The sequence below is a fragment of the Alligator mississippiensis genome, chromosome 14 (assembly GCF_030867095.1).
Source record: "Alligator mississippiensis isolate rAllMis1 chromosome 14, rAllMis1, whole genome shotgun sequence".
NCBI lineage: Eukaryota > Metazoa > Chordata > Crocodylia > Alligatoridae > Alligator > Alligator mississippiensis.
Window position 1 is genome coordinate 4950158 of NC_081837.1, and position 24461 is coordinate 4974618.

A 24461-nucleotide genomic window follows, 5' to 3' on the forward strand; every position below is an offset into this window, starting at 1 on the left:
ACCATCTCTACTTTGATCAGCAGTTACATACAAATGCTTTTTAACTCCCAGCTCTCCGTCTCTCTTTCCTCTCATCCTTTTTCAGATTTCTTTTTCTTTTCCCCTTGGAGGGAGGGTCTCGTACCTTTGAAGTGCCAGATAAGTGAAGAGGGATGGGTTTTTTTTTGGCTGGGGGGGTCTTGCGGCCCTGTTTTAAGGGAAGGCGTTACCTCAGTTGAAGTTCACCAAACTTAAACATGATCTCAGCACGACTCCACCTGTTTAAAAATGATATCATTGATATTAAAAAATGAGCTGTTTGGGACCAGGCCAGGTTTCCCCCCACTTTATGGGCCCATGCAATGGGGGCGGGTGTACAATTGGGGGTTCATGCAATGGGGGTGTGCAATTGAAGGCCATGCAATGGGGGTTGGGTGTGCAATTGGGGGTTCAGCAGTGGTGGGGTGTGCAATTGGGGGTTTATGCAATGAGGGTGTGCAATTGGGGGTTCATGCAATGGGGGTGTGTGTGCAATTGGGGGGCCATGCAGTGGTGGGGTGTGCAATTGAGGGGTTATGCAATGGGGGTGTGCAATTGGGGGTTCATGCAATGGGGGCGTGCAATTGGGGGCTCCTGAAGTGGTGGGGTGTGCATTTGGGGGGTTATGCAATGGGTGTGTGTGTGCAATTGGGGGGCCATGCAGTGGTGGGATGTGCAATTGGGGGTTTATGCAATGGGGGTGTGCAATTGGGGGTTCATGCAATGGGGGTGTGTGTGCAATTGGGGGGCCATGCAGTGGTGGGGTGTGCAATTGAGGGTTCATGCAATGGGGGCGTGCAATTGGGGGCTCCTGCAGTGGTGGGGTGTGCAATTGGGGGTTCATGCAATGGGGGTGTGTGTGCAATTGGGGGCTCCTGCAGTGGTGGGGTGTGCAATTGAGGGGTTACGCAATGGGGGCGGTCTGTCCCCCTCCTGGGCGGCGTTGCGGAGGCCACGTGGGCGTGTCCGCGCCGTGCCCTGAGGGAGGCCCCGCCCCCGCGCGGGGAGGGGAAGGGGGCGGAGCGGCCGTGCTCTCGCGAGAGGGGCGGGGCCGCGGCCTGCAGGGAGGGGCGGCCGTGAGGAGACGACGCCGCCGCCGAGGCCCGCGGTGTCCGCCCGCCCGCCCGCCTGTCAGCGCGCCGAGGCCGCGAGGGAGCCGGTAAAGGCCGCGGGGCGCGGGCCCGCCCGAGCGTAACGGCCGCGGGGGCGGGGCGGCGGCGGCGGGGGGCGGGGCCGAGCGGGTGTTGACCTCCCGGTTTGGCCGTTGGCAGGCGGACGGACGCGGGGAGGAAGCGGCAGCGGCGGAGGCAGCGGCGATGGCGCGGCTGGTGGCCGTGTGCAGGGACGGCGAGGAGGAGTTCCCCTTCGAGAAGAGGCAGATCCCCCTCTACATCGACGACACCCTCACGGTGAGCGCTGGGCCGCCCGCCTGCCTCCCTCCCTCCCTCCCTCCCTGCCTCCCCGCGCGGCCGGGGCTCGCCTCGCCCCCTGCTCCGCCTCACCTACCCCCCCCCCCATAACATGTCTGCGACGAGACCAGCCCTGGCCTGGGTGCTTCCCTCCCCCCAAAAACCAACATGTCAGGGACTTCCTCCTTCCCCTCCGGGCTCTGCTTTGGGGCCCTGCTTGCAACAAGCAGCCCCGGGCTCCCCGGTACGGCGGGGGGGCGTCTGTCCCCGTGGAAATGACTTCTAATTAATGACAGTCCTAGGGAGGATCGTTCTTATTCGACTGACACGGGTTTTGCCAAACCCCCCCCCCTCCCCCCTCCCAAATTCTAGAGATGATGTTGATTAGACCGGCCAGGTTTTTTGCAAAAAGAATTAAAAAAAAAAAAAAAAAAAATCTTTAATTAGGTTTTTTGCAAAAAGAATTTAAAAAATAGAGGTTTTTTTTTGTAAAAAGAGTAGAACAGGTCTTTAAATTAAAGAGGTTTTTTGCAAAAAGAATTTTTAAACAGTCTTTAATTAATGTTTTTTTGCAGAAAGAACAGGAACAATCTTTAAAGAGGTTTTTTTTTGCAGAAAGAATAGGAAAAATCTTTAAAGGCCTTTTGCAAAAAGAATAGGACAAATCTTTAATTTTAAAGAGGTTTTTTGCAAAAAGAATTTAGAAAAAGTCTTTAATTAAAGGCTTTTTGCAAAAAGAATAGGACAAATCTTTAATTTTAAAGAGGTTTTTTTTGCAAAAAGAATTTTGAAAAAATAAAGAGTTTTTTTTTTTTGCAAGAAGAATAGGAAAAAATCTTTAAAGAGGGTTTTTTTGCAAAAAATCTTGTTGGTCTAATGCAAGGTGTTGTCTCAACTGCGAGCCTTTTTCCTCTAGACCGATATGGCTACAACCTGGATACTTTTCATTGAATGATGTGTTCGTTTATAATCTGCGTTCTCAACAAATCGAGAGAGGTGGTGGTCAGGCTGGGTTCACTACTTTTAATTTAACGATATATTCATTCTAAAATAATCGAGGGAGGTTGTGGTCAGGTTGGGTTTATTAATTTAATGATATATTCACTTATAACAGGCGTTCTCAAAGAATCAAGAAAGGTTCTGGTCAGGTTGGGTTCACTACTTTAATTTGACAATGTATTCGTTCATAGGATATGTTTTAAAATAATTGTGAGAGCCTGTGGTCGGGTTGTGTTTGCTACCTTAACTTAACAATATATTTGTTCGTAACGTATGTTTTAAAATAATTTTAGAACGTACGTTATAAATGAATATATCGTTAAACAATTGAGAGAGGTGGTGGTCGGGTTGGGTTAATTACTTTAATTTAACAATATATTCACTTATAATGTACCTTCTAAAATAATTGAGAGAGGTAGTGGTCGGGCTGGGTTTTGGACCAGGTGGGTTAAAGACATAGCGACACAAGGTAAATTCTTCACCAAAACACTCTTAGCCATTTGGTTGCCTTGTCCCTTTAGTGCGCTGTGCCACTAGTGTAAAGTGTGCAATTTTCATGCTGCTTGATGTGGCAAAATGGATATCGGTTGGATTTTTTTTTGTATGTTGTTTGAGATGCACAGATGTAAGGGCGTGTGTGCTCAACAGCTTGCAGAAAAAGATATTTCTTTTTTGTGATTTCTTAGTTGGTCTAATAAAAGGTATCATCTGTGGACCAAGAGTTTTGCATTTCTTTTAATCTCAGACCAACACAGCTGCCAAATACATCCCTGGATCTGGGGACAGTGTCATCTAGGTCTCTTTCTCTTATTTTGTAAGGGATGCTTTGGAGGAAGGTGCAAGGAACCCCATAGTAGAAAATCATGAAGGATTTGAAGCCTAGGGCTCAGGCCTGGGTGGAGCCACTGGTGTTTTTCCTAATTTTTGCCCCTTGGGGTTTGTCTGTAGCTGTAAAACATACTATGGTTTATTCCTAATGTATTAATTCCTCTATCCAGTAGAATAAGATTGTGAAAATATCTGTATAAATGCCTGAATCTTTTGTGCGTGTTAAGCTATTGGCCTTGTGACAGCAAGTGCTGTTAATTGTGCATTGTGTAAAATTTATCCACTTTACATTTCTCTGTTTCCATTAATAATCTTTCCACCCTCTGTCTTTCTCTCTGTTTCCACCCTTTCTTCTTATTATGAGAGGGTGGACAAGACACTGATTTTATGGATTTTTGGCTATTCTTTATTTTATGCATTTTCTTGACATGCCTGAGAACTAAACATTTTGCTCTTTCCAGTCTCTTCTTGCCTCCAATCATTTTTGCTACCTGTCCTCTCTTTTTTTTTTTTAGTACAGGGACCAGAACACCATACAGTATTGCAAAAGGAGAGTCACATAAATTGATTATGTGTCTACCATTTTCTTCTTCTTTATCCTACTACTTTTATTGCGCGCACAGTACAAGTTTGCATTGAGATGTTTAAAGATGGTCTGATTTTTATTTTTTTTTTCTTTTTCCGTGAGTGGTTAGTTAACTTAAAACCCAGTAGCATGTAGATATTGCTGATGACATTTCAGATGCATTGTTTTCTCATTGTATTATTTTAAGATCTGTACAGAGAAAAAATATTTATTGGCAGTGTGTCAGCAGAAGACTAGCATGGTCTTATTATGTGCACGTACAAATGCAAACCTCTCTTGCATGTGCAGGAGTCTTACTGTTCTAGCTAAGCTGCAGTATGGGTCACTTTAAATTCTACAGATCTAAAATTCCTCCTGATTTTTAGTTGGCCTGAGTCTTGTTCTACATGTCTAGGTGTTTGTGATGTTAAAGTGTCGATGTACTTTTATGCTAAAGGTGGGCTACAGTTATGAGTAAACAGGTTCCTATATATAGGTGTAAACTGCTTTTGATCCGTTTGGCTGAAAAATGTTTGTATAAGTGCAAGTCATTCTCCACATAAAGAGGATTGCTCTGGGTCAGGTTTTTATGCTGTTCCCACTATTGAATTATAAGATGCTTGTTTCTAGGTACAGTGGAAGCTTCCCTTTAACAGAGCTACAGAGATAGGAGTTGAATGGACTCCGGGTTTTTTGCCTTCCTCCCAGATTTATCTACGATTCTTAAAATCCTAAAGTCTTGACAGTTCTGTAGTTGTCTGCCAAGCTTAGGTGTAATACTAACTTTTTTATTTTAAAGAGACAAAATAAGAACGTTCCAGGTGCTTATTGACTGATATAATCAGGCTGGTGTGTAAATTATTTAATCTAGAAGGAAGGAGTTGGTGGCCCCAAATTAGTATGTGTGTGTCTGAAATAGAATTCTCTGAAACTTGTTGCATTTTTTTTTTTTTTTGGAATAAAAAGGTGTAAAAAAAAAAATTGCATAGCTAGAATAACATGTCACTCCTTTTAAAGGAAAAAAAAATACACTAGCTTTACATGTTCTTATTTTGACCCTTCCAAATGGAAACTGCTGAACATTTAACTATTTAGGTTTCTGAAAATAACAGGAAGTAGCCTATGTGACCTCTGGGTCAGGGTTACTTATATTCTCACTTCAGGGGGTGAGTGCTAACCATTATTCCTGTTCGTAGAACTTCATCTGACAGCGGCCTGAATTGACTTGATCCCTAAGAGTTTCGCTGTACTGTACAGAAGTGCTAGAAGGCGTCTTTCAATAAAGGGTTGGAAATATGAAAGGAGGGTGATGAGTACAATTCCCTCTTTTTCTAGTGGTGGATTATCTTGCTGTCACTCTTGCGTATAGCCTGTGCCCAGCAGGAGCACCAGATCACCATGGACAAGATTAGCATTCCCCAGGAGTATCCTGAAACCAACACAAGCAGCATGATCCTACGCTCCACGTGGCAATGACTTGCAGAAGACATAGGGAATGGTGGCTTTTTAAAATTTGAGTAGCACTTAAAGGCTTCAGCGATGTCATCCTGTTGGACAGATACAACACAAACGCACACTGAATGTTTTCTTCACATAATCCTGCACCAACAAAAAATTCATAATGTGTTATGGGTCCTAGAAGGAGAAGCCAAGAGAAATGGATAAGGAAGGAGCCAAAAAAGCATAAACTATAAATAGAGAGAAAACACATCCACAAGGAGCAGAACTCCATTAGTGCTCCAGTGCTAGTGCATATAGGATTGGGACAAAGTTCATTACCTTAAACTCTGCTCTCCAAGCCTAGAAAGTATCATTCTGAAGTGACCTCTGGCCAGCTGAAGGAGCAGTATTGACTGGCTGAAGGAAAATGCTTCATCGCTCTCTGGAGTTTGTTTCGGTGATTGTGAGGGAAGCAGAGAGTGAAATAAGAGTCTCAGGAGATTGCTCCTCTCCTCTCCAGCCAGTTGAAGAAAGGGTGCAAAAGAAGTGGTGAGGAGGAGGAAAATGGAAGCAAACTACTTTAATATTAAAACAGTTGTCATGGTGCCAGCTTAGCTGGCAATCTTATTGAAAGAAGATTTAACAATAGCAGTTTGTTGCAGCATATTTTCTTCACACCTTAGGTGACTAAAACTAAGTTTAAAAAATACGTTTTATTTACACTGGCTTACTCTGCATTTCTCCACTTGGACAGTATAAATCAATTAAGACTTTTGCATACAGTCACTCTCTTCATATGGTGCAGTTTGAAGTCAGAACAGAAAGATACTTGCCAATTATCCAAGGGAAACTTTGAACTGAACATTTTTCTCGGATTTGGCCCTTTTGTAAAAGCCCATGTACAGTGAAAACCAGTTTTTAGCCAAATTTGAACTGACCTGATCCTGTAGAGAGATTTTAAATAAGCTGATCCTCACTGACCTCAATGGGACTCTGGTCATACTTGTGCATACATGTGAAGTCAGTTTCAGGATCAGTTAAAAAGCCTAGCTAGGTTGGTATGGAGCAGGGTTGATAAATGAAATTGCAGTACTTGAGTACTAGGATGGAGCAAATTAGTTCTAGTAGTGATTTGATCAGCTATCTATGTAAGTAAATTAAAGGTACATAAAATGTGGATACACTGTAAAAGATTTTTAGTCCAGTTTCCTCTGCATCTTCTGTTATCCATGCTGATTACCATAAATAGTGGAGGAGCTGTAAAAAGAGACTCTACCTTAGGTGTAGCCATGAGGGAGTCCAGTTCTCATGTCCAGGGGCAAAGATGGACCAAGCAATTTGAACACTAGTGAAAGAGGAATGTAGGAAGGAATACTTGTTTAGTCTGGGTACATCTGGTAAAAATTAATATTTTTTTTTTATTGTGTCAGACTAGAACAGAGAGGCTGCTTACACAGACTCCGTGAATGTGATGCACTAATAATTGGCTCTAAAGTATGAGGGAACTTGAACTTTGCAAATAAGAGTAGCTTTTACTGGCATTTTGGCTTCCAAAAAAATGTAGTGCTTCTCATTTTGAAATCCCAAAATTATGTGGTTATCTATTAACAAATTGCAGCCTAAGTGAGTACCTTACTTTTTCCTAATCTTGTCGCTTATTTAAGTTTTACCATGGAGGGCAAAAATATGAAATGTTGCATCAGTAATCATGTAGTAAAAGCGTGAGCCAACAGAGCTAGGAATTACTTGAGAACTGCAGCTGTAGTCGTACAAAATCATGTCTACCTTGGAGTATCTTGTTACTTTTAATATATTCTTAAATGAACACTGCAGCAGTAGACTCGGAAGTCATTAAACTGTCATAGATGTGTGACTGCTCTTCTGTAACTTTATAGTTGTAGTTAAGCTGTTGGATCAACTTGTATCCTAATGCCTAAAATAATATAACTTCTTTTTAATTAAAGTAGTGCTTCAAATATTGAATATCATATTAGTAATATAAAATATTGCTGTCTCAGCTAGGAATTTTTTTTTGTTCATCTAAAATGGCCCTTTAGGAATTGCCAGGTTGAAAGTGTGTCTAGAACATGAAGACAGAGTGAAAGCTTCGACAGTTTTTAATACCACTAAATGGAGTACTTTCTTTTCGCATTACAGTACTGGAAGAATTAAAGTGGATTCACTAGACATCTGTACCTGTATCTTTTCAAAGGAAGAATAATAAATTCTGCATTTGTTTGTTTGGCTACATATTTTTTGAAAAATTATTTTTGTCTTGTTTAGATGGTGATGGAATTTCCTGATAACGTGCTAAACCTTGATGGACATCAGAATAATAGTGCACAATTAAAGCAGTTCATTCAGGTAAACCATGAAGATTTTAATTGCCTGCCAGTTAAAACAAAAATCTGTGCATCAGACTTCACAGTCTGTGATTACTTGACTGACTTTTAAAGTTTTATGTACCACTTTGTAAATGTTTGCTGTTACATTAAATATGTAGTGAAATGCCTCTTATGCACCAGCACCAGAAGATGCATTTTGTTCCATTCCCTTGCAGTTGGTGCTCCTGTACATTATTGTCTTTATCAGGATGTAGTTCTGTGGTATTTAAAACTGAAAACTTCCAGCAAATTGGCATCTGCCGGTCAATGCCAGTGTAACTGTACTTCATACAGAAACCAGAATTCCTAGTTGTATTTTGATCCATTATTTGGATTTGGGAATGCTGTACTGTATGTACTGAAATAGAAATTTGTCACTGCAGAACATCAAATACCTCTGACGTACTCCCAAAACAGGAGTGACAGCATTCATTTATACCTTGGTTGCTAGTGGGATACTAAAAGACAGATTTGCGGTTCCCACAATTCCTGGTGTGGGAAACTCTATGCTAGCAAAGTGGTATATTTCTGTTGTGCCCACTTTCTTTTATCTCCTTTAGGCTAGAGCTGTCAGCATTGGCTGCTTGCATTTTTGTAATGTAGTATTAACTGCTGCATTTCAGATACGGATGCTGCATATAAAGCATTTCTCTGCAGGATAATGGCAGAGAACTCCAACATGAGCATCTGCTAGCTTTTAGTGCTGTTAGTCAACTACAGGGAAGCGAACGGTTGTTACAACTTGCCATCATTGTCAGATTATCTATCCCTGACACAGTAAAAGAAGTCAATTTAAGTCAGTATTTTAATTATCTCCAGTATTTTAAGCATCATTTTAAGGAAGTAATACATGACTGTTAAAACTGAAAAATTAAAATACTGTCTTTTCTTTACATCAGTTTGTGCTATGACACCATATTTTTAGGTTGTTTTCACTTTCCCTGTCCTGGTTATGCAGGGCCATTGAATATTTGCCTGGTGTGTTAAGACTTGTATAAATGCAGTAAATTATGACTTGTCAGAGAGAGTTATTTTTGCTGTTTCTGGGCTGATAATAGTTCTGCACCGAGACAGACCTTGCCAGTCCAGGCTGTTCCTGTCCTTTCCTTATGTTTGAATGGAGGAGCCTGTCTCTCCTTGGTAGTAAAGGCACTTCAGAGTTGTCATCCTGGAATAACAGCATTTTCTGGTAAAGTGGAATAGGGAAAGGACTGGAGAATAAGACTGCTTTCTTTTTTGTGAGGCTGGACTCTAAGGCTCAAAATAGTATTGATGGTAACAGAAGTTCCTCCTATGATAAAAGCAGGAATACTTTTCTTCCTGTGTTGGCTCCAGGCTTACATGGGTTTTTTGCCGCAAATAATTATCTCATCAGTAGTGAACTAATGACCCAAAAGCTTAAACCCTGCAGATCCTTACAAAATACCTTTAGTAGATAGTAAAATGCTGACAACATGAAAACCTATGTTTAAAAATCAACCCTTTAGAGATTTTAATTGCGTTCTCTCTCTCTCTCTCTCAGCGACATAGTATGCTTAAACAGCAAGATCTAAATATTGCCATGATGGTGACATCGCGTGAAGTCCTGAGTGCACTTTCGCAGCTTGTCCCATGTGTCGGCTGTCGTCGTAGTGTGGAACGTCTGTTTTCCCAGCTTGTTGAGTCTGGAAATCCAGCTCTTGAGCCCCTAACCGTTGGCCCAAAGGGTGTCCTTTCTGTAACTCGAAGCTGCATGACGGATGCAAAGAAGCTTTACACTTTATTTTATGTGCATGGGTAAGTAACTCCTGTTTGGTATATGAAAACACAGCTGCTCAAGTTGTTCTTTCCTTGCCCCACTCCTGAAAGGAGAAAGCTAACCTCTCTGCCTAGTTTTCTTGGTGTAAATACTGAAGTGTTATTGGCACTTTGATCAGATACTACTTGGTTTGGGGGTTTTTTGGTTTTGTTTTTTTGAGTAGGGCTAAATTGAAAATTGTGTGATCTAATTATTCCTTCATGGCCAGTTGCATTTGTTCTTTCCAGTTGAAGGAGATTGAGGGTTAATATTTAGGTTCTTAGCTGTTTGGTGCTAAATAATTATATGTGTAGTTTTAGCAGGCATGTTTAGAGGAAGATTTTTTTCCCCTCCAGATTGTAAACATCAAAAGAAAAAGATTTCTGTGTCTTGCTCTTGCAGTACAGTAAATTGGGCAGACCAGTGCCCTTTAGTAATGGAGAGGATGCAGATTTAAACCTTCTGAGTGCAGCCCCACAAGCACGCACGTGTAGTTTGCCATGCTGCAAACCCGTCTCCCACGCTGCAAACAGCACATTCACTTGTTTGCTGTATTCCTAATTTGCAGCGCAGCAGTTGTTTTTTGGGGTTTTTTTTTTTTTTAACACTAGGAGATCCTGGTGTAAAAAAAAACAAAACCCAACACAAAACAACCCCCCTGCTCCAAACAAAACAGCAGCAAAAAAAAAAAAAAAAAGTTTGGCAGTGCACATGGCTGCAGTGTGCACTGCCCATAAGCTGGGTGGCTTGAGCCATGCTCCAGCTGCCAGCCAGGCTCCGCATGCTTGGATCAGCACCATAGCAGCCACGGGAGGCCCCCAGGACCCCAGGTTAGGCTGTGGCCAGCCCAGGTGCTGGCTCTAGCCTCCCCTATCTCACCCGGGGCAGTCTGCCACACCCCAGAGTGCATGTGCAGGAGCAAATATGTGCTTCTGCTAGTTGTCCCTGGGGAAATGCCTGTTCATGGGGACATGCCTTCTGTGTCTGCTACCCTTAAAAGCTAGGGGCTACTCTGGCACATGACACTGAGACTGACTTGCTTTGCTTTTTAGAAAGATTCACTGGTTTTTTAATTCACCTGAGCTATTGAAAAGAGACTTTGTATAGTCAAAGGCAAAAATAGAGGCAGGAAGAAGAGCTTGGAGTTTGTAAATCTGTACAGAATATTTGTTTCTCTGGTAATTGTTGAAACATTATGCGTCCGTTGAGTAATCTTGTGAGCATTGTTGGAAAAATGTAATTTTAATATTAAAGGCAGTTTGTGAATTTTTTTTTTTACATAGGTCCAAATTGAATGACATGATAGATGCAATTCCCAAAAGCAAGAAGAACAAGAGATGTCAATTGCACTCCCTAGACACACACAAACCAAAACCTTTGGGGTAAGTTGCACGAACGAGGGTATGATGTCAGTAAAAGTTGTCCTGTGTACATTGACATTTAAAAATATTCAGGGAATGGACTTACAAGTACAAAAAGTCAATTTGCTAGCATGAAGAGAAATTGTATTTTCAATACACTGCTTATCTTTATGTTAAAGGCATAGAGATGGAAAGGAACACTATGCAGTATTAAATGGTGTATGCATTATTATTGGCCTAGCAATCTTTGACGAGTAATATTTTAAAGCTTTAAAACTCTTTTTGAAGACCATTTTTAACAACTCATGTCATAGCTGTGAGCTTACTTCTAAAATTGGTAGTAGAAATCTCTTCAGAAAAACCTGATCTGAAAAACCTTAAGTTTTCTGAGAAATCTTGGATGATACATATTATATATAATCATGTTCAGAGGGCCAGCTTTTAAAAGCGTGAGTATAACTTGGGTTTTTTATTGTTTAACTGACCAGAATGGATGGATTTTAGTAGCAGATGTTTTAATCCAAGTATTCTTAAATGTAATTAGATAACCAGTAATCATGAATAGTTGGCTTTTTTTAAAAGAACATGGCAAAAGGTTCAAACAGCAAAACTTCTTGCCATTTTGTGTTGTTACTGGTATATTTGTTTCTTTTGGTTTGCATCAAGATTGAAGTAATTGCAGTGTTATTTTGGCTCAGTATTCATTTGAAACCAAATAAATTTGATTTTAAAGATTTGGCGAGTATTTGTAGGAAAAACTAACTAGTGCATGTACATCCTAAAACTTGCACACGATTACTTGAAAAGCTGCTTCATAATGGGGCATGGTAAGAGGTGTGCGAGTTTGATTGTTTATTTTTAAAATTTTTGACAGAAAAGTTATTCTGACATTCTTTTCACTTCTGGCTTTGTCCGTCTCGTGAGGATGTGTCTTGTTGGACAATTTTCTCAAAATTGTGACCTCTGAACTGTGAAGGTGGATTTATCATTTTATGTTTCTGACATTTTTGGAGTCAGAGCTGTTGTATAACTCTTTTAAAATGGGACCAACCTTTTGGGCCTCCTAGCACTACTGCATGTCAAGAGTTAACTAAATAGTGTATATGTGTAAATAGCTAACTGCTTTACAGTATTAACCATCTTACAACTGTTGTCAGCTACCCTTGTGCTGTTGAGAAGCTTCTTCTTGAATCTAGTGCTTGTTTAAAGCAATAGACAGTTTAGTTCAGTGAGGTTTGATACATCTTTGAGTGAGGTTTCTTGTTGTGCAGGATGAAATTTTCAAGACCTGGGAATAGAAACGTGCAGAGCAGGAGTTATTCCAATTATTCTTCCCTCCCTCCCCTTGTGCTTTCCTCCCAATAACTTCCAAGATTTGGGGTGCCAAATTCTGTATTCCTGTTGTGCTTCTGCTCTTAACCACTCTGATTTCAGATTTAAATAGGGTGATGTGTTCTGCTCATTAAACTGTCACAGTGCCTCCACTCTGTTAGCTGTTTTTACTCTGACTTGAAAGAGATTTTCTGTAATAAAACAGTGCGTGGATTTACGCATGCACCGTGCTGCAGTTGACTAATTAGCTCTCTGTAGTAAAGCGACACAGTCTATACATGCACCCATATTAGAGAGCAGTAAATTAACTCATTCTGCTGTAGAGTAGTACTGTCGGGGACAGTACTATCACTACAGCAAAGGACATACATGTAGACTGTAACCAGGGCAGGGCACAAGTGTGCTCCAGTGCGGGGGCTGCCTGCCACCTAGCCCAGCACTGTAGCACCCTCGCGCCCCAGCCAGCCTTGATGCTGCCACTTGGAACCTGGGGCTGATCACCCTGGCCTCCTGCCAGCCCGTGGCTGCTCTGCCCCAGCTCAAACTGCTGCGGTTCTGGATGCACGTGCAGATGCTGTGCCGGGGAGCAGCTGACTCTAGCACGAACTGCAACAGAATTTATTGAGTTGTGCTAATTGCACATGTAGATGCTCCCGCTTAGGCCTAATTTAGTCTCTCTGATCCTTGTCACTGTTCTTACCTGCATTAGTGCTTTTTTGTTAAGACAACCACAGCTGCTAGTATCCAATTAAATAGTTAATCCTTTTCACACAGGGATGTTTGCTAGATATTGGCATTCTGTATGGCTAGTTTTAGTCGTCAAGAATTAAAAAACCAGAATAAACAACAAACTAAAAACAATCATGGAAGTTGCGTGACAATTGCAGATTAACACTGCTGTACTTTGAAGTTGAATCTTTTTCCCATAGCCGTTGTCTTGCCTGTTTAGATTGCAGTTTCTTCAGGGTGGGGATTATCTTGTATTTTTAAAACATCTCATACAAATCAAACTATAACTTGCCTGCTCTTTATACTGGTTTTATAGACAAGATCTGAAATGTCAGTAGACTATCCTTGGTTGAAATCTATTGGATCTTTGCCAGTTTTACTTGTATTCTGCCTCTAGCATGGTAAACAACCTGTTAGAGCCTGATCATAGGTTTCATATTATAGGATGCATTTTTCTCCACAAAGTCAATATTTTTCTTGCTTATGTCCATTCACCAAAAGGCCAGATAAAATGCATAGCAGGTGGTTAGGCTGTCTCTGCAATTGCAGATAATGGCACTCCGTTCGGGGCCTGAATAATATCATTTGTTTACAGTAATTAAAAGAGAAATTTGGTACACCCACTTTTGTTACACATTGGAGTAAATCAGTTGAAGTAAATCTCTCTAGCACTCTAAAAACTTGCAGGTTAATATTGCATGTGTAGAAAATATATATAATATCTAAATTGAAGCATCCAACTCTGTCCTATGCTCAGGTTACTCTTATACGCGGGGCTTGAACCACAAAAGCAATTAGGTGGCATTAATACTCAAACTGATACAGCTAAACTTGCTTGTCTGAATGGAAGAAAATATATTGGACTACTCAGAAAGGGGTGAAGCAAAACTTCCTTGCTTTTTCAGAATAAATGTTTGTGAATGATATATAGGGAAATTTCGTTCTCATTTGCAAGAAGCTTTAGCTTTAAATAATCACTGCTATTCCTCATGCATATTACATGTACAACATAAATTTGGTATCTGTTTTCTTGTATTCTATAATGACAGGTAATCAGTATGTGTGTGTCTTTTGACTGACAAATAGTCTTGAGCCTATAATGACACCCTTCTTTTTGGGGGTTGAAAAATAACTAATACGGTTGCTAGTCTTGGGGGCCTGTCTATACTTCACTAGAGTAGCTATTTTGGATTATTTTGGTGCTGTCTCCCCCCTGCATGGATAAACTTATTCTGGAATGAGAGTGCTTTGTCCAATTTAGCATTGTCTATAAATGTTCATTTGAGAGCTTAAACAGAAACAGGTCTCCTGAAAAGCTAACCACTTTGGAAAAGTTTGGTGTATAGAAAAGCCCTGATAAAAATGCCAGTTGCTGTTTCAAAAAGTTCGTGAAGTTGTACAACAAAGAACCATTTTGGCAAATGTAGATTGTTTGAGATGATAAAGTTAAAAAATCATTTAGGCTGTATTCCCTATAGGGTTTGTGTGTGTGGATAATTTAGATATTTCCTACCAAAGCTATTTTAATAATGGGAAAAAAAAAACTTTTGTTCTTTAGTCTTAATTTTTCACTTGATGTCATAATGATTCTAATTTTGTGACTGCAGAGGACAAAAACCATCAGTTCTTGTGGAAGTTGGATTTGTATTTCTTTCTATTTTGGCGTATGTAGAATTCGAACAAAATTAGTGAACTTGGTAGTGTTTTGCTAAAGTAAGTTGCAGGAGAATGTTTAGTTTATTGTAGACATTGCATAGCTATAAATCTCTTTTAATACTGTGCTGCAGTGAAGGGAGCAGTAGCACACTCAGTACAGAGAAATTAGGTGCAGATAAGAAAAGTAGTGAAGACAACAGGAAGGAGAGCAAGTGTAAGATCACATTCCACTATGGACCTTTCCAGGGAGCAGCCAGGTAAAACAACTAAAGAAAAATAGCACTACTGCTTTGCTTTTTTGTTTAATTGTTAAAAATAAAAGACCTAATATACACTTCTTTCTTTTTTTAGGGGTTGTTGGATGGATGTGTGGGAACTCATGTCCCAGGAATGCAGGGATGAAGTAGTTTTAATTGATTCTAGTTGTCTTTTAGAAACATTAGAAACATATCTACGAAAACACAGGTATGTTAAAAAACAAACTAACAGCGTTCTCAACTTTGTACAGTGCAAACTTAGTTCTCTTACAAAGTGAAGTATGTAAAGCTCACAACATCTGACTGATTTCAGTCTGTTAAGGGTAGACTGCAAAGAAGTCTATAAAGTTCTCAGTTTTATGTTTCATGTAGCACAGTTTTGTGGTGTTCTGTAGCAGTTGAGTCTGCGCAGATTTGAAAAGTTTTCATGCGTCTCTGAAACCAAAAGTACAGTTTTATTGACAGAATTTAATTTTTAATGAAACTATAGACTAATAGTTCTAAGCTAAATTTTATAGCAGTGCATTTCTAAAAATGACATATAGGCCCCATTCAGGTAAAGGCACGATTGGATCTAATACATGATCCTGGGCTCCCCTTGCATCAGCAAGAAGCAGGCTGCCATGGCTGGAAGCCCCCTTTGAGGCTTATATATGGGAAGAGTTAAATGAACTTAAGTACTGTATTACTTCCAAAATGTAAAACAGGCTTCTAACTGGGATTCCTATTTGGTCTCATGATTACAGTAAAACGCATGATTTTAAAAGGAGACCTATAATGATAGAAGTAAGAGTGATGTTAGGGTAGCAATCGCATGTCAATGGTTTTTTAAATTAGGTTTTTATGTGCGTGTGATTAACTGTCCTCTAGAACCATGATCTTTTGCCTAGAAAAAAGATAAGGCACTTATCTGGATGTGGCCACTGAGTACGAGCACGGATGTGCGGCATGTGGTGCCGTGGATCCATCTATGGTACCACATGCCACTTATGCAGGGTTTCTTGCACTGCTACTTTGCATGGGGGGGAGAGTTTGACCTCAGGAGATCCCGGCTTGCCCTACCCTATCCGGGGTAACCTGCCACATGCCAGAGTGTGCGTGGCATGGGCATTCCCCAGGGACAAGTAGCAGCAGTGTGCCTTGCCTGGATGTACACTCATCTGGAAGTGCCCAGTGTAACAATTTTGAATGCCCACTAAAATGCAACTGCAAATGCAGAGGAGTTGAAAAATTATTCCAGCAGTCCAAATGCATCAATCTAAATTATGTGGAGAAGAAAAATAATTGATTAATTAAACACTTGAAATATGATTGACTTATGTTCACCTCCCTTTCTGACTTGACAGAATTTAAAATCTGAAACAAGAACACAGATTAGGACCATAAATTCTTTGAATAATTGTAGCAGACACTTGAATATTTAGAACCTCCTTGAATATCAAATTATGCAGTATGTACATTATACCATGGTAAATTCTAACCTACTCAAGGGATGTTTAATAGAAATGCACGTGTTATCCAACAGATGTAAAATAAGAATTCAGTTTGTTATAGCTGGTCATTCACTTCAGTATATTCTAGGTAATTCAGTTCTTAGTAACTTTAAACTATATTTTGTGTGAGAAAGGAGTCATAAAGGTATAGGAATCGTCAAGCTGACTTGACTTCTTCAAAAATTCCAATGTTGGATAGCTATGGAATATTCTGTCTTTGGGGAAGTTTCTTCCCAACATAACCCGTTAAAGCTTGATTCATGCCTGAAGCATGAGGTTTCTTATCCAGAACTTTAGAATTCATCCTAATAATATATTAATAACTTTGAATGTTATCCAAGTAAATATTTGATTGTTCAGTCTTTGGAAATGGTTTAAATCTAACGGTGTACATGTTGAATAAATGTAATGTGCACTGTTATATCACTACGTGAGTATGCTGTAAACTGGATTAAACTGTGCCCTAAATTTCTATTTCAATAAGAATTCTCCGCTCAGCTGTTTTTTCTTTTTTCTTTTCTTTTCTTTTCTTTTCTTTTTTTTTTTTTAAATACAGGTTTTGCACTGACTGCAAAAATAAAGTACTTCGGGCATACAATATTCTTATCGGTGAGCTAGACTGCAGCAAAGAAAAGGGCTATTGTGCTGCACTTTATGAGGGTTTGCGTTGCTGTCCACATGAACGGCATATACATGTATGCTGCGAAACGGATTTCATTGCACATCTATTGGGTCGAGCTGAACCAGAGTTCGCAGGAGGGTATGAGTATGTAATTTGCTAGAGTGGGCTATCTAGCGCTTTGCTTCTTTATTTTTATCGTTGAGTGTATATTGCAACGTGGTATTTTTTGCCTCCTTGCTGCATAATAGACTTCTGTATGTAAACATTTGTATTTGAAGTATACCTTCTGGATAATGCTTCAAAACAATGAACATTTCATTATGGCCTCTTGACTTAAGCACTTCTCAACTTACAAACAAGACTGGAAGAAACTGTTAAATGCCTTGCAATTTGTTTGTTCACTCATTAGGGCTGCCTTGCTTTCACCATTAAGGTGATAGAGGTATGCGAAATAGAAAGGGAGTCCCAAGTCATACTGAATATTTTATATGTTAAAAAAAAAAAAATAAAAATCCAGAATTCAAATATGAACTTAACTTCTGTCATTCGATAATTGGATTTTGGATGTTGTTATCCTAACATGTTCTAATGGCAGTACAGTTCAGAACTTGAACTACTTGCGCCTCTTCTTTTGACTGGGGAGAGAAACAAGCATGTTACAATACTTACTCTTACTGGTTAAGTTACAATAGTGATACAGTTGCTTTGTTGAAAGGTAACTAACTCACATATTGGTATGCCCCTCCATATGCCCTTTGTCTCCTAAACCATCTCTCAAACCAGAGAGACAACCCCCCCCAACAGAAGCTTGTTTGATTGGATCCCCTAAACATTCAAAAGTATGACATGTCCCGCAATCCCCTCCATCACCAGCAGCCATGAACTGGTGGGATAACTCCCCCAAAGCCTCAGAACGGAGAGCACCATGCGGCCCTTAAGATGCTGTGCATACATGAACATGTCATGAGTGCGGTGATGCAGCTTCATATTTTCGTTGTAGTCCTTTCTATTTTGCATCTGCATGCAGCAGTACAAAACTGGATAGACATAGTGTGATTATGCAAAAGTTTCTTCAGTTTATTGAAAAACTCACCTATCCAGCTGCTTTGAATGTACAGTAGTGTTTGACATGATTTGATATTGTGTGTTCTGGATATTGGTACGTCACTTGTAACCTTCTGTACCAACTCTGTGCAACCTTATTCTTCTAGGCGAAGGGAAAGGCATGCAAAGACAATAGACATTGCCCAGGAAGAAGTTTTGACTTGTCTGGGTATTCATCTTTATGAAAGACTGCACCGAATTTGGCAAAAGCTACGGGCTGAAGAACAAACATGGCAAATGCTTTTTTACCTTGGTGTTGATGCTTTGCGCAAAAGTTTTGAGGTAAAAATCAGTGGCTATTTTAAATTCTTGTAAAGACTGAGCAACTTGGAGTTTAATGTAGGAAAACTTTAATATAATACAAGAGTATATATGGTTAGGAGGGACTTCCTAGGTCAGTGGCTCAACTCTTCTGTTGTCTACAATAGTATTATAACTCCTAAACGTGTTGATTCGTCATCACTGATGTACATTTCCATTATGATGTGAAATATTTCCTGGATGGTGGGAGAGAACGAGTCCAGTCCTTATGTTCTGATATAATGCTGCGGTAGAATGGATTCTCCATAGTTTTAACATTGGCAGCAGGACGGACTGAATTTCTGTCTACACCACAATTGTTAAACGCGGTAACAGGAGTTCCCTTATTTTACCTTTAAGTATAGTAAAGATAGGGAATGTGTCTTTGATTTGTCATTATGATGGAATGTGTATGTTCAAACTGAGCTGTGTTCAGTAGATGCTTTGAAACTTTCTTTAAAATCCTCCATTTCTAGTGACCGACCTAACTTTTAGTCACTTTGGATCTCATGCGTCTTTCAATGCCTTTGGTACTAAAATAGCAAGTGTTTAATTGAAATAGCCTTATCATTTCTGTCTTTTTAAATTATGTGATTTCTTTCATAATAGCTCCACTCTTTAATTACTGCTTTGTGTCTAAAATATTTTAAAATAAATCAAGAGAAAGAGATAAAAATCAGTTTAGGCCAAATAACCAATGTCTATAAATTAGTTTATTACTGCACATCCAATTTCCTGTTGATGGAGTTGTTTAAAAAAACACAGCAATAGGAAGATCCTGATTTCAGGTTGTAATGTAACACATTTTTTTTGAGAAAGCTAAAGTATGTTTTCAATTAAACTAGTGAAAGTTACTAAAATTTAATCTTGCTGTATTTGTTCTAAGTGCAGGCTATAAAGGGAACTTAAGGCTGGGTATGAATATACAGTGACCAACTAGCATAACACTTCTGGTTTAGCTTAAACTGCTTTCAATTTAACATAAGGAGTGTATCTACTCATGCAGTTAGTATGCCTGAATAAATTCCTGGTACAGTTCACACCAGACTTTATTGCTCCCAGCTGCAGCATTTACACGTGTGCCTGGGACTGCACCATATTGAGCCAGGGAGGTGCATCCCTGTCTGTCGGGGGGAATGGGGGGTCAGCCTGCCAGCCTGGAGCTGCTCTGCCCTGGCTTGCTGTGCTGCAGAGGAGCTGCCTGGGACAGTAGGATGCTACAGTGTGGCGCTAGCTGGCAGGCAGCCCCTGCACTGTAGCATCCTCGTGCCCCAGCCAGTCCCTGTCACTGTCTACACGTGCTTTGCAGCAGTTAATTTGTGTGCTCTGACCTAATAGGGGCAGATGTGTAGATTGTAACACTTTACTGTGGAGCTAATCAATCAACTCTGCACTGAAGTGCACGTGTAGATGCCCCCAAGGAGAACCAGAAACTGTCAGTCTTGCTACAAACAGAATACGTTCATGCAGAATGACGTGACTATAACTAACCATGTAGGCAAGTCATGTTCTTAGCTTTCCATATAGTGTGAAATAATCTGATGTCAGATAGATATCCCAATGATGAGCTACCATTACCCTTCTAATGATAATTGCAACTACCCTTAATGTTGGAAGCCAGAAATTTTATTTACTCATCGTATACAAGCTGTTTTGACCGAGGAATACTGATTAATTTTGTTTCAATACTGCTTATGTCTGCTGCCTTTCAGCTTTTTAGTGCTACAGTTCAGCTTGGGTGCTCAACCTCCAGTCCATGGGCCATATGTGGCCTTCGGAGCCATTGTATCTGGCCTGCGGGGCTCCCCAGGGGTCAGGAAATTTGGCAGTGGGAGAGCAGGGGCCATTAGTATAGCCATCCTTCCCCCAACCAGATTCCCAAACCCCAAGCTCCACACGGCCCGTTGGAGCTCAGCCATGCTTTCTTCCCACAGCAGGGCTGGGCCAGGCCATGCCCTTCCCCTCTCCCCACATCTCAGTCAGTGCCAGACCACACTCCTTTTTCCCTCTGCAGGGCTGGGTTAGGATTGGGCCATACCTCCTTTCTTCTCTTGGGGCCAAGCCCCCCTTTCCCTAAGGGGCGGGGTTGGGGCCGGACTGTCTGCATCTGTGCATCTGGATGGTGGCTACTGCACTGCCCTGGGTGCTGGATTGGGATCATGGGCCAGACCAGGCCCATGGATAGATCAGGCACTGCCCATCTGGCCCACTGGGGAAAAAAGTTTGAGCACCACTGGTTTAGCTTAAAGATTTTTTTTTTTTTTTTCAATTGACGTTTCTTGAAAGAACTTCAGTTTATACTGATGCATTTTAATACACAAGTCTTCAGGGAGCTGCCTTCTCCCAAATTCTAAATCTAAACCTGAATTGATGCATTTTTCCGTAAAGTGTTGAGAGAGAATTAAGTCATGGCAGGAACATTGGAGAAACAGTTTGTTAATATGCCTTTTTTATTTCCCTTTTTATTTTACACAAATGGAAAAGCTTGATTTTTGTTTTTTGGGAGGGGATGATAATTTCTCTAAACAGACTTCCAATTTTATGAATAGATGGCTGTGGAAAAAGTGCAGGGTATTAGTCGACTGGAACAACTCTGTGAAGAGTTCTCAGAAGAAGAAAGGGTACGAGAACTAAAACAAGAGAAGAAACGGCAAAAAAGGAAGAACAGGCGGAAAAATAAGTGTGTATGTGAGATTCCTGCTCCTTTGCAAGCATCAGAAGAGAAAGAAACAAATCAGGAGAAGGTAATTGCTGCTGATCAGTATCTTACCTTTCTGCTGCCATTAAATAACTTTTCTCAGTAATACGGGAATAGCTTTGCCCATCATCCTATTGCGTCAGAGATCCTGACTTTTTTTATGGGTGGGAACTAATTTTTGGAATGTCTCGCTGCTAAAATTTGATACCTTTTAGAAATAAGTCTGCCTTCTTGTAAAGGAATAGTTTACGATTAAGCCCACTCAGGTTTACGGTCATCCAAACTGTATGCGATAGTGAAGTCATCTAAAATACAAGTCCTGCCAATAATGGCTTTTTGTGATTACTCTGTTTGCTGTTGCTTCAAGACGTGCTGTTGTAAATCCAGCTGTTGTAGGGAGGACCAGGGTGGGATCCTCTGGTCCAGTGTAGGGTATGTTCTGGTGCGGAAAGCAGGACTTATACTTTTTGGAGGGGCAGAAATAGCAGATGCATGTATGTGAAGAAAAGCTTCTTTTGTGGGAGAAGTAGGAAAGTAGGACAAAGGCTAATATTTGCTGACGTGTGTTTTCACACTTTCTGACTGTTTCTTGACTTTGTTTAAAGGAGAATTCCGACTTCATGGAAAATAGTTGCAAAGCCTGTGGTAGCACAGAAGACAATAGCAGTTGTGTAGAAGTAATTGTTACCAATGAAAGCACTTCATGCACCTGTCCTGGCAGTGGCACTCTGTTGGGTTCACCAAAAATAAAGAAAGGTATATGTCTTGTTTGTTAAATTTCATATCCTTCATTCTGGAAAACCTGTGGGGAAGATATTTTCAAATATTCAAACTTTATTCTTTCAACTTTTTAAATTTAAGAGCTGTTTGTTTATAGAGGCCTAACTAAAAGATTTTTAATTGCTACTGTCGATTTTACAGTAACCTCTCCTGTCATCCCAGGTTTATCTCCGCATTGTAATGGTAGTGATTGCGGCTATTCATCTAGCATGGAGGGCAGTGAAACGGGATCTCGGGAGGGTTCAGATGTAGCCTGCACTGAAGGCATTTGTAACCATGATGAAAATGGTAAGTCAGCACAGACTTAAAGTTCATATTGTCCTAGTTGAAAGCCTAGCAAGTGGATCTCTGAGACATGCACTGTCTTTTTTTTTTTTTTTTTAGGTGATGACTCGTGTGTCCATCGTTGTGATGAGAAAGAGGAAGATGGGGATAGCTGTGTGGAGTGTTGGGCTAATTCTGAAGAGAACACAAAGGGCAAAAACAAAAAGAAGAAAAAGAAAAGCAAAACTTTGAAGTGTGAGACCGAGCACGTAAGGACAGCAGCGTCTTTTTAGGATGCTAACTTAATTATGTGTTTTTTGTAATACAATTACTTCAGCTTTCACAACTTGACTTGCAGCTAATGATGTAAGCAAGGTAGCATGGGTCTTTCTGTCCCCCCCTCTCATTCATACATTAGTATGATTAACCATTTCAAACAAAGTCCTGGATAAGATTATGCCAACTACTTGTGGACGTCTGTATCTCATTTCTTCCTCCTGCCTTTTACCCCTTACCATATACTTCAACTCTTGTAGGGAAGGGAGGGACACCTCTGATGAGCCAGTTATTTTTATAGTCCCTTTATCAGTAGTACCTGAGGGAAGACATACAATTAGCATGGCAAATCCACCGATTTCCAGTTATTCTAGTCAGGCACTGAAATTTTCTTTCTAAGTGGTGCTTCGTTGAACTGTAATGACGCAAGACTGTTCCTTGAATGTATCAAACTTAATGTCCCAATCTGATATCAAATCAGTATTGCAGGTCAAAGAGACCAAACTTCCAGTAATTCTTTGTAAATTGTCTTACCTCTTAGATTCAGAAACTTGGAAGCTGTATTACAGATCCAGGTAATCGTGAGTCCTCAGGAAATATCGTGCGCACAGAATTTCATCGTGACAAGACCAAAGACACACATGCTGAAAGCTGCTGTAGCTCAGAAAAAAATGGGCAGCAATTGCCTTGGTTTGAGCACAGGAAAAACATGTCACTGTTTGTAGAACCTACAGAACCAGCACCTGCTCCTGAGTCTGGAAAAGGTGCCAAGAGCTTAGTTGAGCTCCTTGTAAGTTATATATTTTTTAATTTTAAGCATGTTATATGCTACTTCTAAAGCTTTTGGGGTTGGCACTAGGAATAGGGAATTTAGTATCTAATATAAGTGTGTAGAGTTAGTACAGTGAAGACAACAGAAGGTGCTTGTCAAACCTTTTTCAGTGGTCTGTGTTTTCAATTTGGGTGTGGAGAGATGATGAAGGCAGCCTTAAAGGAAGTGTGTATATATATAATTTCAGTTTTTCAGGAATGTGTAAGAATTGTGACAGTGGAATAATAGTTACAGTGGCTGTGTTGTAATGAAGATGTGTACATTATCCATTCTCTTAAGTGCGGGTACCAGCACAGATCTTGCTTCTCAGGCAGGTTTTCTTCCTTGCTTTGCATCCCTGTATTCTCAAAGCTCCATATTATCACCTGTCACTTGAAAATGGGAGAGAACTCTAGCAAAATGTAGAGCTAGTTAGCTTCAGGGTCCACTGCTGAAGGTGGTATAACATTATGAATCAAAGTAAAGTGAGTTAGTTAAGTCTTGCTCTCATCATGTCAAGGTTATCTTTGGTTCAAAGCAACTATGCCTTGAACATGGCTAGTCACATATATGAAACTCCTGGACCAAAGACACTAATTTGAAAAGTTGCACAGCATATGCAGTCCTATACAGGGAGAGCAGTGGTCAGGTTTTTAACTACCTTTTTTCATTTGTAGGATGAATCCGAATGCACTTCTGATGAGGAAATCTTTATCTCACAAGACGAAATACAGTCATTTATGGCAAACAACAAGTCTTTTTACAGCAATAGAGAACAATACCGACAGCATCTGAAGGAGAAATTTAATAAATACTGCCGCTTAAATGATCGCAAGAGGCCCATTTGTAGTGGTTGGTTGACAACAGCTGGAGCGAACTAAATACAATAAAATAGCTCTGTCTTTCATTGAAATCCTTGAGATGACTACTGCGCCTTCTCTTTCAAAAACTTAATTTAGTGACTTATGGCAAAATTTTATCTTAAATCAATGTGATTCTTTTTTTTTTTCTCGTTTTTTTTTGGGGAGGTTGGTGGAGGTGATTTTCATTAATTTTGATCTTTCTTCAGGCTTGTATCTTTAGTTGAGTAGCTGTGCAAGCCTCTCTTATAATTTAAGCCATCTCTTTTCATTAAATGTTTCTCTTACTGTGAGACTTACAAAAAAAAGCAACCTAGTGGCAAAGTAATGTTGTACCTATAATTCTGTACAGAATGACAATGAGCTGAATATAAGATTTTACAAAGTAGACATCCATTTGCAAAATGTTTTGGATGTAATATGTTAAAGCGCAATGTGCAAAATTTAAATAAAGAATATTTATTAATATGCATAGTAAAAGTTGGCTTACATGTTTCT

The 24461-nt window shown here is 40.2% G+C and overlaps 1 protein-coding gene across 4 annotated transcripts; it reads left to right on the forward strand.

Moving 5' to 3' along the window:
• The first annotated feature begins 1077 nt into the window (after nt 1–1077).
• GGNBP2 (gametogenetin binding protein 2) lies at nt 1078–24443 on the forward strand. 4 transcript variants are annotated; one of them, XM_059717734.1, is made up of 15 exons: nt 1078–1177; nt 1290–1427; nt 7543–7623; nt 9166–9419; nt 10704–10802; nt 14630–14755; nt 14850–14963; nt 16805–17008; nt 18082–18256; nt 20824–21018; nt 21578–21728; nt 21915–22040; nt 22137–22285; nt 22834–23082; nt 23781–24443. In XM_059717734.1, exons 2-15 carry the CDS (start codon nt 1335–1337, stop codon nt 23982–23984), a joined length of 2220 nt encoding a protein of 739 aa, XP_059573717.1. In that variant the 5' UTR covers nt 1078–1177; nt 1290–1334; the 3' UTR covers nt 23985–24443. The 4 variants fall into 4 exon arrangements, with proteins under 4 accessions (XP_059573717.1, XP_059573716.1, XP_059573718.1 ...); XM_059717733.1 differs by having other exon boundaries at nt 1079–1177; nt 16805–17014; XM_059717735.1 differs by lacking the exon at nt 14630–14755 and having other exon boundaries at nt 1079–1177; nt 16805–17014.
• The last annotated feature ends 18 nt before the right edge of the window (nt 24444–24461 follow it).